Raw genomic sequence first — 15013 nt, 5'->3', positions numbered from 1 at the left:
GCTCCCTACGGCGCCCGGCTCCCACCCTGCCCCCTCCCGCGGACCCCAGTCTCCCCTCTCCTGCGCCCCGTTTGCCTCCGGCGTTTGGCTCCTTCCTGCGCTCGGGCTCAACTCGCCACCCGTCTACCTCCGGTGCCCAGGATTCCTGCGGAGCAGAGCGAGCGCTTCCTTTAGCGGGGAGGGGACCTCGGTGTTCTCGAAGCACCAGAGCGCCTTGGACGGTCTGTTCACTGGGGTTGGAGGAGTCTGGCTGCAAGATTGTTTCTCGTGTTGGGCAGCCTAGGAGAGTGCGTGTAAAAGCCTTCCTCCGTCAAGAGGGGACCCAGCCAGCCTGCGTCCTGCCAGCTCAGGGGATCGGAGGCGGGTGTTAGCGGTTAGAGGAAACTTTCCAGCAAGCGCCTTGCTCGAGCAAACCGCGCATCTGTCAGCAACGCTCTCTGGGAGCTATTCTTGCACGAAGCTTCTGTTGTTCCAGGACAGCAGATGCAGAAAGGAAGGGAAGGTTTGTGCATCTGACAGCTAATGCTGAGGACCAGTTGGAAAAACACACACTCCCCAGTCCCAGCTGATGGATGTGTGAGTATGATGCAACAGTGTGTGTCGATACTATGAAGAGAGAGGCTTAAGGAAACACAAATGTTAACGTGGAGTGACACCGCCACGAAGACAGAGCACGTTTAATTACATTTCAGACTTTTCACATTCAGTTATAACACCAGGATTTTGTGTTTTATATTACTCACGTGATTTTACAGTTTGAGCTGGGTCAGTGCAAACAGAAAGGTACATTAGTTTTGGATGACATAGTGAATTGAGATTTCAGGTTTCTTGGTCTGCCCAAGTTGTTTTCTCCTTTGCCCAAGTTCCCAGATTCTCAAAACTCTAGGATTAGTTTTAGAGGGATGAGAGAAGAAAATATGTAAATACTCCAGAAGATTAAAATCTGATAGCATTTAAAGTTATATCAGAGACCCCTGAGTTGGCAGCTGAATGGGTTTAAAATTAGTGAGTCAGCCCTGCAGTCGGCGTGCTTATATGTGGGGACCCACCTACAGGACGGGCAGCAGAAGCTGTTCAGGCCCCCTGTCTGATTCCACCACAGTAAGGTCCTCAGCTCAGCCTTGAAAATAAAAAGACTTTAATCGAATCTTTGAGAACAAGGACGGGTAAACAGCTTCTAATTACCCATGTAAGGGTGCATGAAAGTGTTATATAATGCTCACACATCTTTCTAGCATTGGAATAAAAAGCATAGCATCTGCGGGGGCTTGCCTGGTGGTGCAGTGGTTGAGAGTCCGCCTGCCGATGCAGGGGGCACGGGTTCGTGCCTCGGTCCGGGAAGATCTCACGTGCCGCGGAGCGGCTGGGCCCGTGAGCCATGGCCGCTGAGCCTGCGTGTCCGGAGCCTGTGCTGCGCAACGGGAGAGGCCACAACAGTGAGAAGCCCGTGTACCGCAAAAAAAAAAAATAGCATAGCATCTGAAAGGAACAAACTCATATTCTTACCCTGTAGAGAAAGACTGACTTCCACAGCTACCCAAGTCAAGAGCTAAAAGCAATGTTTATTCAGTTTATAAAGCCCAGCAGTTTAAACCACTTTCTCTATATCCAAACATATAAATTTGCTTTAGGCCCGAACTTGATAATCAGTGCTACAAGGTGGGTGGGTGTGGATGTGGGTGATTTATTTGTTTATTCACCCCTGCCCTAGGACTTTTCAGCCTAGTTCTGCCCTAGTTCTGCCAACTTGGGAAGCTTGAGAAGGGGGAGCAAGGAAAGGAGAGGGCTAGAAAGAGGGGGGGGTTGGAGGCCTGCGCCCTGAGTTCGGTGTAGGCTCCCAGAGAGCCCTAGGTACCCAAGTCACTGCAAACCTGTCTCCGCTTCCGACTTTTTTCTGTTCCCACCCTCAAGGGACAGTCTCAAAATAGCCAAGGGGTTGGAAAGAGCTGGATTTGACGCTGCAGGATTCTGAGTGCTGGGCTGTGCAGTGAGGTGTAGGGAATGTGGGAAGGAGGCTTTCTGTTGGGCGCCATCTTTCTGTCAAGTGGTGTTACCGGGAATATTGTGTGCCAAGCTTAAGGGCCCCTGAAGGGCAAAGGGATTGCATTTCTGTGAGCGATAAGGCCTGAACTTGGTTGTACAGATTCAGTGCAGAAGCCTGGATGCCAATAGCATTACCATATGTGCAAATATGTATGTATTTGTATACATTTTGTATACATCCATGTATTGGTATACGTATGTATATGTACAAACACACCAAAAATACCAGGGCGCGAGATTTGAATTGTTGAAAAACTCTCCTGAAACTTTCTTCCCCTGCTCATTCAAAGATAAATCAAGTTTCCCTGAATTTCTGGGTAATAAATACATTAAATCACAAATATCCAAAACCAGAAGGTTATTCTGATAGGAGTTCCAACGTAGGGCTGCAGGCATAAAGGGATTCCTGGAATTCTTGGGGCCGTCCTTCAGTTGTACTGATGGAAAAGTTTGGAGTATTCAACTAGAGTTCACTTTCTTTTAAAATAAAATGTTCTCGGATTTTCTTTAATCCTTACACTTCATGACACTTTTTTAACAAAACATTTTTGAGCTAACATTTTTTTGTTCTGAGTTAAGGATACAAGATTAAGAAGAAAACATATCCACTTACACAGGTATGAGATGTTGCAAGTTCAAAATTAGTAACTCCTCCATTTCCCCGTTCCCCACCCCCAACTGTTAAAATGAATCAGTTCTTGGGAACCCACTGACTTGACAGTCCTTTAGAAAGGAACAGAAAGCTCCAACAATACACGCTAATCAGCACATTGAAAACGAGTGGGCTTCCTCCTCAGTATTTCCTGCTCCCACCTCTACCTTTCCCGTCCCACTACCTTTATCCCACACCTGAACATGCTATGGGTTCTTTTTGAGCTCCTGGCCTCTAGTCCTTCCTGATCTATTTAATCTGGCATACCATAGCCAAATTCATATTTCTAAAATGCTGCATTGACCGAAATGCTTTTCTGTTCAGAAACCTCAACTCCTCAACATGGCCTTCAAAGCCCTCCACAGTCCAGTTCCAAATAGCCTTTCCAGCACTATCCCGTACTAGAACTCTCCATGTCACCCTGACTTGCAGTTGTGTAAGTTAGTTTTTGGATCTATACCCTTTTTCCTTTTTTTTGCTGTACGCGGGCCTCTCACTGTTGTGGCCTCTCCCGTTGCGGCGCACAGGCTCTGGACACGCAGGCTCAGTGGCCATGGCTCAGGGGCCTAGCTGCTCCGCGGCATGTGGGATCTTCCCAGACCGGGGCACGAACCCGTGTCCCCTGCATCGGCAGGCGGACTCCCAACCACTGTGCCACCAGGGAAGCCCCCTTTTTCCTTTTTTTGCATCTGTACTCTTTCTCATTGTGATCCTTCCACCAAGAATTCCCTCCTCCATCTCTGTCTCATTGAGTTCAAATTCAAGATCTGGTTGATATATTTTTTATTTTACGGTCATCCCTACCCACTCTTTCTGGAAATGATCTCTCCTTCCCCTACCTAGAGTAGTTACTTTGCTCATTGCATTTCATGTGTCAAGGAACAATATGTTGCCTTTCGACGTCTCTTATATTGTGATACGATTTTTATAATTTTTAATTTTTCTCTTTTCTTCTCATATGGATTATAAGGCCATCGAGAGCCAGGACCATCCTATACATTTTTATATTTCCCATGTTTACTAAAATTACCTAACATTAATTAACATTAAGCTTTGATTCATAAATATTTAATATATTAAAATATTCTCATATTTACTAGTATGAGAAATAATCGAGTGTTTTTGGAGTTACGATCTTTCCTCATGCTTCAAGTTTAGAGTAATCATTCATGTCCCTATAGCCTAGTCAATACTTTCATATAAGCATTTCAAAATATAAGCTTTACAAATACAAGGTAGGCTCATGAGATAGATAAATTTATATCATACCTACTCAGTAATAAATAACGTGGGGCAGACTTAGGTAAGAGTTTTTCCAAAGGTACAATGAAAGTCCACATAATAAAAAATACTACCTAATCTTCATAAATATTCAGGGTGAATTACCTTTTTCCTTCCTTTATGATACTATATATCCAGGCATTTCTGCCCTGGGAGAATGGCTGATGACTTGAATCTGGCTTCAAATTCTAGATCAAATTAAAAGTCTGTACGGCAGTGACTAATGGGCGTCCAACCCACCCATAGTTGTAAGCCATGAACTTGATGAAGACCTTTCCATTCTTCAGTTGACTTTGTTGGCAAATGAGATTAAAATAATAGTGAGTAGCTTAACTGGACAGCTGCTGGAAGTTTGGCCAGAGGAAGTCCGGGGGGAATTTCTAAGTAAAGCGCCAAGAAAAGTGTCAAATCAGTAAGTTAGCATAATTTGCCTTGAGGCTGATAATAGGTGGCAGAATTCATTGATCAGAGCTCTAGTGGCTGTTTCTGAGGAAAGATATACAACTTTTCACATAAAGTAATGTAACTGCTAAAACAGTCACTCAGCGCTAAACTAAGCAAAGAACAGTTTGCACCTGTGGCTGGCTTAAGGTCATATACTGGTTTTGAAGACACAGTTTACACAGGGACAAGCAATTGCATCCACTGTGATAAGAAGCAGCACAGAAGACAGTGGGGTGTAATCATAGCAAAGCATGGACTATTTGGGCAATTCAGAAGCTCTCCTCTCTCCCACTTCCTCCCTCTTTGCCTTCTCCTCCTCTCCCTGGTATGTCTAAAGAGTACTTTGAACAATGCAAGAGCCAGTAATAATATTTTTCAAAATTTGGATGTATTGAAAAGTGTTCAGACCCGGTAGGCGGAAGATCCAGGTTTGTGTCCTGGTGTCACTTTTGAGTTTGACCTTCAGCAGTGGCTTCATCCTTAAAATGGACTCACCGTTCGCTCCCTCGCAGGGTTTAAACTCATATGGATTAAATGAGATGATGTATGTGACAGCTTCTTGAAATCTCATATAGCACCGTATGCTTGAAACGCATCAAATGCGGTCTCATCCAATCATTATGACATTTCAAACCATGAAATGTGTCAGGACTTGCTTGTACGAGAGGAGTCAGTTCACTTACATAAGCTTCACTTTATCAGGTGACTCTTTCTCACGCTGGATATTAGTACGACTCAGAGGCTGGATAGCAGTGAACAATTTTTAAATACCTTTACCTTTGGCCAATCACATTTTCAAAAAGATTTTCCCCCATCTTTGTGCCCTTCCTTAGTAGGTACCCTACTCTTTTTTTTTTAAGTGTTCATTTATGTGATTCTCTGACATAAGTTCCTTTAAAGTATTTCAGTGGTGAAATATTAGCAGCAGAGAAAGGATTTTTTTTCTCAATTATTTAGTGCCATAACTAGTAACTTTAAAAAAAATGGAAGGTAGTGCAACATAAAAGCCAACTTTCATAAGTTCTGTTCCTATTCAGGCGTATGATGAATCAAAACTGAGTGTTCATCAGCTGAGATCTTACCTTCAAGTGCCGGCGGCAATGGGAGTATTATCAGCACACGTGAAAAGTACTTGGCTAAGAGTTGTCCTTCAATCTGCCCAAGTCTAGAGCTTGTAATGACAACAAGCTGCACTAATTATTGAAAACTCTAGGTTTTATTTTAACAGAGTCTCATTGTGCTCCCGATAAAACGATTATGTTGTAAAAAGCTGAGAAGTTTGTAGCAACAAGAATCCCCCAAGCCCTTATTTTTAAGTTTCTAACGGGTAGAAATGATACCTTTTAAACGTTTTAGCTCCCATTTATTTTGGTCATGTAGTTGGTACTTTGCAAATTCCTGTGGAATAGAGGAACCACTTAAAAGCTTATGTGTACTCTCTAAAATAAAAGAAGACATTGTGTTTTCCATTCACCTACGGAAGATGGGTCTGGCCCATCCAACTGAATGGAATTGCCAAAGGGAACCAGTGGAAGAAGCAAGTTGTCTTGCCTCTGGGTGGCACACCAAATCATTTACATTGCTTCTTTTCACTCACTACTCTGAGTAGACCAAACAGGTATCTTCTTTCATATGTTTTTCCACTTCTTTGTTTTGGATCTATATTTTCGTAGGTAACTTATGCACTGTATAAATGCTCATCCAGACCCACTCAATAAATACAGGCATGGCGAGTCCTTTGCCTTGGAAGGGACACTAGTGGGACACTATTGCTGCTACTTTGGTTTTGATAACCACTGTGGTTAGGCTTCTTGCGTTGAAAATAAATATCAGACCTTTGACATGACATATATTTTCCACAATGTCTCAGCTTTGCAGCTCCTTGAATAAAACCCGTTAGAAATCTTTATCCTATGATAGCTTTCTGTTTCCAGAGTGTTATCACTTAATTAAATGTTAAGGGGGCAGTGACCTTCTTTGCAGACCTCTTCTAAATATAAGTGACTTTTCACACTGGTGGAGAAATGGTTGGGTTTTTTCCTTCCTGTTTTCGTATGGAGACACTGAAGCATAAGGAGAGAGACGTGCTTAAGGTTTCAAGGAAAGGGAAAGGGAGTTCTTCACTTTCCTGCCTATTGAGCTAATCTTTAATTACCAGAGCCTGCATCCTTAACAGATTTGGACCCACCTCGTAACTGCTTGTCAGCATAATTCAATTGCATGATATATTTTGGGGCCTGGAGCGAGTCATGGAGTCATTTTTTTAAATAAATAGCTCTGAATGAGTGAAGAGATTCTATCATGCAATGTTTATTTGTATTTTTCAATTGGTTTAAATATAATAGATCTAGAAGAATAATCATACTTATCCACACAAATAAGAGTCTCTTTGTTAGTACATTTCAATGTGAATTTCCAGAAGTGTCACATGAATACTAACTCTGAAGACAAAAACAAAAAACCCAAAAAGCAAAGCAATTAAGTAATTTGGTTTTTTGTTTTGTTTTTAAATCTGTAACTAGAAAAAAATTTCACAAAAGACTCTTACTGAGAATCAAAGGCCCCAAAGCTGTGACAACCTTGGGGTTTTATATTTAAAAGTCAAAACGAAGCTGTTTGGGAGTTTGGAACAGAAAATTAAAAAGCAAGCTCTACTTGCTTGGTCATTTCCTCACCCTAATAACTTTTCCAAACCAGGTAAACCTCTGTCATGGGCATGTTGAACTTTGAGGCTCTCTGAAAAGCCTGGAAAATGCACTGAAATGGTATTGACACAGTCCTGAAAATATTGTTTTTTCTTATTCTGAAAATATCTAAAGGGATGATTTTACTCCAGCTTGTCACCATTTCCATCCCACTCCTTACCTTTCCTTGCTTCTGCTGCCAGTTACTCTGCATTTTGACATCTCCCCCATTATTAATTAATAGAGATTATTTGCATTTTCATAGCTGTCTCTTGAGGATAATAATCTTGGTTTAAAAAATTCCCACGCGTACACATTCATGTGTATAGTTTTCATAAGTTCTTATCTGAGGGTTGACTTAGACTAAAAGTAACTTATTAAGCAAGTTAAAAACCCATACTTGGGCTTCTCTGGTGGCGAGGTGGTTGAGAGTCCGCCTGCCGATGCAGGGGACACGGGTTCGTGCCCTGGTCCGGGAAGATCCCACGTGCCGCGGAGCGGCTGGGCCCGTGAGCCATGGCCGCTGAGCCTGCGCGTCCGGAGCCTGTGCTCCGCAACGGGAGAGGCCACAGCAGTGAGAGGCCCGCGTACCGCAAAAAAAAGCAAAAAAAACCCCCCATACTTAACCTCTCAAAAAATAATCAGTGTTTTATAGCATAACCAGTCTTGATGGGAGATTTTGAGAATATCCCTGGCTTATGCATTTTTGTTTTAGTTGCTTTTTAGTACATAATTTCAAATTATGCCATTTTAGTAAGATGACACTAATTTCAGTAATTAGTTTTGACATTTACCTCTCTCTGTATACCATCATGATTAAGGATGCAGATTCTGGAGTCACACTGCCTGGGTTACAATCCAGGTTTTGCCAGTTAGTAGCTGGATGACTCAACAAGTTATCTGAACATCTCAGGGCTCGGCTTCATCATCTGTTAAGTGGGAATAATAATCGCCGTACCTACCTCTGAGGCGTTTGGAGGATTCCATAAGACACACAAAGCATTTGGCATAGTGCCTGGCTCATCGTTAAGTACTTAATAAACATTTTCTTTTTTCCATTTTCCCCCCCAACTGCCACCACCACAAAAAGCTCATGGCAGAAAAATCCTCATTCTGCACAAAATCACGGGTGGCAGAGAAGGCAACCTCTAGTCAGTGGAAATTGAATAATTGCATTTTCTTTTCAAGTGAGAGGATGTAGTAAAGAATCTAATTTGGTAAGTACTCTTTTGCTTTCAAAGGCAAGTTTATTCCTTTGTGGTCATTTAATCTGATTATCATTCTGTTTGGGGAATTAGAATTTCTCCAACTAATTTTACATCACGGAAAGGTCATTGTAGAGAGTTCCACCCTATGGTATAAACCACATTCAAAATATATGAAACAACAACAATTACCAAAGCCCCACTGGGCTCTTAATAGAGAGGCTTATTTCCCAAGCTATAATTGATCCAAGCTGCTTCTTTTTACGGTGTATATTCATAAGATCTCGAGGAGACCAGAAGGTTCTCTTGTGACTTGTTTTGTGTCAACGGAGGACACTTCAGTTGTCCTGAGTACGAGGGGTCTGACCACCCCACCTCCTGAGAACAGAGAGTAAAGAAGCAGGCGACAAAAGAAGTTTTCCCAAGTCCACGCGGTGTAAACCCTAGGAGAGTCTTTCAGACTCTAACTTGGAACAATTTTATTTCCAAAACAGTTTCAATATCTTGTTCGGCCTCTGTTCTTTCATAACAGATTAGGAGAAACAAGTTGGAGGGAAGGCACGAGGATGGCGCAGGGAGGGGAGGGGCGCTTCTGAGAACTTCATATTAGAGAAGAAAACAGGGAAACCGGTGATGCCATTTACCGCAGAGACCAATAGTCTTCTGTGTTCTGCACTCCGCAGTCACCGATAGTCCTGGCTCACTAAGAAAGTTTTAGATTAGGTTCAACCATCCTCAGTTTAATGTGTGTTTTATAAACATTTTTATTGAAAAACGGCGGTATGAAAATTTGGGAACTTCTTATTTTCTAGAACGCATGGGTTATCTAGAAAGTGAATTGATGTGGGCTGTTTTTATCCTCCAGTGTTGCCAGATCAGTGAGGTGGGAATTAGTTTGCTACGAGTCCAAAATCAAGGTGTTGGCAGAGTTGGCTCCTTCTGAGGGCTATGAGCAAGGGATCTGTTCCAAGCCTCTCTCCTTGGCTTGGAGATGGCTGTCTGGCCCTCCATACCTGTCTGTCTCTGTGTCCAAATTTCTCCTTTTTATAAAGACACCATCATATTAGATTAGGATCCACCTTAATGACCTCATTTTATCTTGATTACTTCTATCACCTGTATCTCACACATGCTATATTAGTTAAGTCTTCTAGGACAGAGGGCAAGTATAATGTCTTCTCAAATCTCATGCTAAAGATGGCTCTGCAAATAAATAGTACCCAGACCCTGACGAGAGCAGTCAAGCTTGCTGCAGAGTCACAGGCTGTCACAAAGTCATGAATGCCACAGGCTGACGGTGATCAGATCAAATTCCCAAGTTTGCTGAGTAAGTAGCCTGGGTCTTAGATGGAGGGGTGTGGGGAGAGGGCCGGGGAAGGGTAAGGCACATACCCTGTTAGGTATGTGCTTAAGGTAGGAAGGGGCGGATGCACTGCTCATTTATAGCTTTCATTACAAACCAAGAAACTCTACTGTTTTCTTGCAAATGGAGTAGAACAATTCAAGTTCACTTTAGTAATTCAAATTCAAGGATTAAAACCAGCCAATCCACTTGGTTGTTGTATAGACCACTTTCAGCAGGCTGTTTTGACATTGTGTATACACACTCAGAGTTTCTCTCCATAGGTGCAACATGCCTGTTACTTTTCCTGAGCTAGCATTAGTGTAACAGACAGCAAATAACTGGGTAGGAGAGATATAACAAACCTTTATAAGTGAAGAACAAAGCTGGCCTTTGAGGCAAGATAAGTCAGGTACTTGCTCATATGGAATCCATTGAGAAACAGGATTTTTATCGCCTTGAAGTGATGATTTTGATTGAGAGAATGATTCAGATCTTACAATATCGGCTAGCAGAGGTTTGACTAAGAAATAACTTCCTTAAGTATGTCGATTTAGGTTGATTATGGAATCTGAAGTTCACAAACAGCCTGATTTTTTGTGGCCCTAAGTTGTACATCTAATTGGCCTTTGTTGATACTGATGATCAAGCTAATAATAGCTTAACCTGTGCATGGCCATGGACCAAATCAACTTGACCTTAATGCCAAGAAAACAAAAACAAAAACCCCAGCGGATTAAGATCCAAGAACTCAATCTGATAACTTGTCTTGCCATTTGATATTAAGAATGGCTCCCAGCTGTCCCGAATGCCTCTGCTGCTACCAGAGCCTAATGAGAACTGGGTGCCCAAGGCGGAATTTCTGAGGATCTTTGTAACATAGTACTGCATTCTATGGGCAGTGATGCCAACTCCTCCTTACAGATGTATCTGTTACGTATGTGCTATGTAAACAGCGTGGATTTGGATGTACATGAAACTATATTTTTTTAAATGTCACATCTAAGTTTGTTTAATGGCGAGGTTAGTTCAGTAGAACAAGCTTATATAAGATAGTACTTAAAGAAAAGCTCAGTCCTGTGGGTCTGAGTATTATTTAGTCATGTGTTTGGGCAACTGTATTTTTACTTGATTTATGATGAGCAGATAGTTTTTCTGAACTCCCAAGCTGTGTTTCCATACTTCAGTTTGGTTTATTTTCCTCTCAATTTCCTTCAGAACACATTACAGAGATCTTTCTTTGGAAACTTCATAATGCTTCCATGAAAGTAAGCCGCATCCATCAGAAAGCACGAGACCAAGTGATGATAATTAAAGACTTGAAATAGAATCATAAGATATATGCATTCTTTCCAATGCAGTGTAATAGAAACGTAGATGTATGTCATATTCTCTTTCTTTTGTCCTTTTTCCTGTCTCTTTTTATTTTTCTTGAAAACATTATCTGTGACCATGTAAAACTTCTGCAAACACTTCTGACGGACAAAGAATCTTGAAAATTTTGTTAATTGAAGTACCATTATTGTCATAGTATTAATAGTAATATCCAGCTGTAAAAATCCACTTGCTATGGAATATAGAATAGTAAGTCTATATGAAAGATTTGGACCCAGTCCTCAAGAAGTTTACCTTTGGAGAGTTTCTTTCTTTCTTTTCTTTCTTTTTTTAACTTCATTGAGGAATAATTGACAAATATAATTGTATATATTTAAAGTGTACAATGTGATGATTTGATAGAATGATCACCAAGGTCAAGATAGTTAATAGATCCATCACCTCCAATAGTTAGCATAGCTAACTCTGTGTGTGTGTGGGGGGGTGGTAAGGATGCTAGATCTACTCTCAGCAACTTTCAAGTCTGCAGTACCGTATCATTAACTATAATCACCATGCTGTACATTAGATCCTCAGAACTTATTCTTCTCACAAGTGAAAATTTGTACCCTCTCACCTGTATCACCCCATTTCTGTCTCCCCCCCAGTCCCTGGCAACCACTGTTTTATTCTCTGTTTCTGTGAAATCAGTTTTGTTTCTTTATTTGTTTTGATTCCACATGTAAGTGACACCATACAGTATTTGTCTTTCTCTGTCTGGCTTATTTCACTTAGCATAATGGCCTCCAGATGTATTCATGTTGCTGCAAACGACAGGGTTTCCTTTTTTTAATGGCTGAATAATGTTCCATTGTACATATATATATATATATATAGAGAGAGAGAGAGAGAGAGAAAGAGAGAGAGAGAGAGAGAGAGAGACATATATGTCTATAATTTTCTTATTCATTCATTTGGACATTTAGGTTATTTCCATATCTTGCTAACGTGAATAATGCTGCAGAGAACATGGGTGTGCAGATATCTCTTTGAGATACAGATTTCAATTCCTTCAGATATGTACCCAGGAGTGGGATTGTTAGATCGTATGGTAGTTCAATTTTTAATTTTTTGAGGTACCACCATACTGTTTTCCATAGTGGCTGCACCATTTTACATTCCCATCAACAGTGCACAAGGCTTCCCTTGTCTCCACATCCTCGCGGACCCTTATTATCTCTTGTCTTTTTTATAATAGCCATCTAACCGTTGTGAGGTGATAGCTCACTGTGGGTTTGATTTGCATTTCCCTGATTAGTGATGGATGTCACATTCTCTCTCAAAACCAATGACTAAACACCAGATACTTTGTTAAGGGTATCATTTATAATATCTCATTTACTTCTTGTAATAGTCTTGTCAGGTATTACTTTTCCCTTTAAAGGAGTAAATTGAGGCTTGGAGAAGTTGAGTGACTTGCACAAAGTTTCACAACTACTTAATAGCAGAGCGGGACTTCCAACCCAGGTCTGTGCGACTCCAAAGGCAGCCCTCTTTACATCTCTGAAATAAGCCACATTTTATTTTTCTCCTATTTTGAAACAGCTTATTATTTTGAAACTAAGATCCAAATTCAATTGATATCAGAAATCTTAAGTGAATGCTACATGATGTCATATGAATTTTTTTCTGCGCTTATCTTTTGTAAAAACTTCGTTTGTAAGGATGTTTTCCATGAATGCTCAGGGCTGGTCCTCCATGACTTATTGAATTCTGCCTGTTAGGACTTTCTTCTCTTCTGCTGTTACCATGTCAAGTCTGCCTCCCAACATCCCACACAAATCAACAATTACATCCTTTTAATGCCTTCAAGATCTTGTTCCAACTTTCTGTGACCAATAGGGAGAGAATGACCACTAAATGGGGGGGGGGGGGGGCGTGTCACACCATCAGGAACAGCATTGGTGAGAGTTGACCTTGGTCCCCGGGAACCTCCCTTTCCTCACTTGGGGCCCAGGCAGGAAGCCAACCTCTCACCTTTAGAGTTTTTCAAGCATGAGTCAGGTATGAATCCTGTGTCTCCCCAGTCCCATAAGGCACAGGCCAGAGTCTCTGAAGGTTTCTCTGAAATTCCCCTGCTTGGTTTGAGGGGGTTGGGAAGGAGCCACAGTACCCCCTCGACTCTGCAGAAACCCCAGGAGCAACACTCAAGCCCCCACTGAAGACCCTCACCATGAGGTATGGTCCCTGTGTGGTGTTTTGGGTCACCCTCCCAGGGTCTGCGTGGACGGTCTAGCCCTTCTCTTTAGAAGGCATGGGTGCCTTACAATCCTTACTCTCAGCTTTGGGGTCTCAGCCCAGATGGGGCACCAGAAAAGTCCTATTTTAATATCTGGTTCCATGTATATTTGGGAGTTTTCAGCATACGGTTGTAATTAGAATTCTGATGGAGGAAGCGATAGAAGGGAAGGCTTGCCTTAGAAGGATATGCAGAGGAGGGAGGCTGCCGAATATGGGGGGCACTACCATTTTTAAAAAGGTACCAAGGGGAAAAGTGACCCACGCACAGAAGGAAAAAGTCCCAAAACGCTGAGACGAGATCCTGGGAGGCGAGAGAAGACCTAGGAGAGAGAACTGTTGTGGAAACGAAGAGAAGAGAGTTTCAAGAAAGGGGATACTATAAAGGACCAAACTCTGTGATATTTAAAGAGCTCCTAGAAATCAAGAATAAAAGACTCACAGCTGAACAGAAAAATGGGCAGAGACCTTGAACAGATAGCTCTCCAGAAAGAAAGACAAATGGCCCTTGAACATGTGGCAAAATGCTCAACCTCACTCTCAATAAGGGAATCACAAGTGAAAACTACCCCGAGATCCAATTCTCACCTTCCAGATTGGCAAACATTTTGACAACACGCTGTGTTGGCAAGGCTGGGGAAACGAGCACATCGATGCCGCGCTGATCACGGTGCAAAATGGCTCCACTCTGGTGTAGGCGAATCTGGCAACCTCTACCCAAAGCGCATTCCTCGATACAGATGGCCACTGTGCTCGCTGGAAACATTTTCTCTTTTGGGTTCTAGACAGCAACTCCCGTCGTTTTCCTCCTATATCACAGTTTGCTCCTTTTGAATCTTCGTTATTGGCTATCCTCCTCTGCTTGGCTTCTAAATACTGGTGTGCTCCAGGGCTCACTCCGGAATCCTCGTCTCTGTCGAAACCCTCTCCTTAGATCGTCTCGTCCAATCCCGTTGCCTGTTTTTTGTTTTTGGTTTTTTGAGTGTGGTAAAATACCGTTAACATACATTCTACCATTTCAAAGTATACAATTTGGTGGCATTTAGTACATTCACATTGTTGTTCAACCACCACCTCTCTCTAGTTCCAGAACATTTCCATCACCCCAAAAGAAAACTCCGTACCCATCAAGCAGTCACTCCCCATTTCCCCCCTCCCTCCAGCCCCTGGCAACCGTGGATCTGCTTTATGTCCCTCCCCCCAGCCCCTGGCAACCACGGATCTGCTTTATGTCCCTCCCCCCAGCCCCTGGCAACCGCGGATCTGCTTTATGTCCCTCCCCCCAGCCCCTGGCAACCACGGATCTGCTTTACGTCTCTGTGTATCTGCTTATTCTGGATGTTCCAAAGAAATGGAATCGTTCACTTAGCACAGCATTGTCAAGGTTCATCCATGTAGCACATATCAGTACTTCATTCCTTTTTATGGCTGAATAATATTCCACGGTGTGGTAATTCCACAGTTAGTTTATCTGTTCATCTGTTGATGGACATTTGAGTCCATCATTTTCTACCATTTGGCTATTTTAAATAGTGTTACTATGAATATTTGTGTACAAGGTTTTGTTTGAACACCTGTTTTCAATTCTTTGGGGTCTGTACCCCGAGTGGAATTGCTGGGTCATATGGTAATTTTATGTTTAACTAATCTGACCTTTTTTTTTTTTCTTAAATCAATATGCTGATAACTCCAATCTGTATTGCTGGCCTGACTTCTCCCAGCTGTCTACTTCAGATCTCATCTGGCATCT

General features: G+C 42.2%; 1 protein-coding gene across 1 annotated transcript in view; it reads right to left on the bottom strand.

The window, feature by feature from the left end:
* Window positions 1-14029, bottom strand: part of ADRB1 (adrenoceptor beta 1) — a 15375-nt gene extending 1346 nt beyond the window's left edge. Inside the window, exons 1-2 of the mRNA XM_024755926.1 lie at window positions 13852-14029; window positions 76-279 (exon numbers count right to left, since the gene is read on the bottom strand). Of these exons, the coding sequence (XP_024611694.1) occupies window positions 76-279; window positions 13852-14029 (382 nt within the window). The remainder of the gene's footprint in view (window positions 1-75; window positions 280-13851) is intronic.
* Window positions 14030-15013: the final 984 nt, after the last annotated feature.

This window comes from Neophocaena asiaeorientalis, unplaced genomic scaffold (genome assembly GCF_003031525.2).
Source record: "Neophocaena asiaeorientalis asiaeorientalis breed wild unplaced genomic scaffold, Neophocaena_asiaeorientalis_V1.1 scaffold85, whole genome shotgun sequence".
Classification (NCBI taxonomy): Eukaryota; Metazoa; Chordata; class Mammalia; order Artiodactyla; family Phocoenidae; genus Neophocaena; species Neophocaena asiaeorientalis.
The sequence above is the reverse complement of the archived record's forward strand: the minus strand, read 5'-3'. Positions and strand labels throughout refer to the sequence as shown.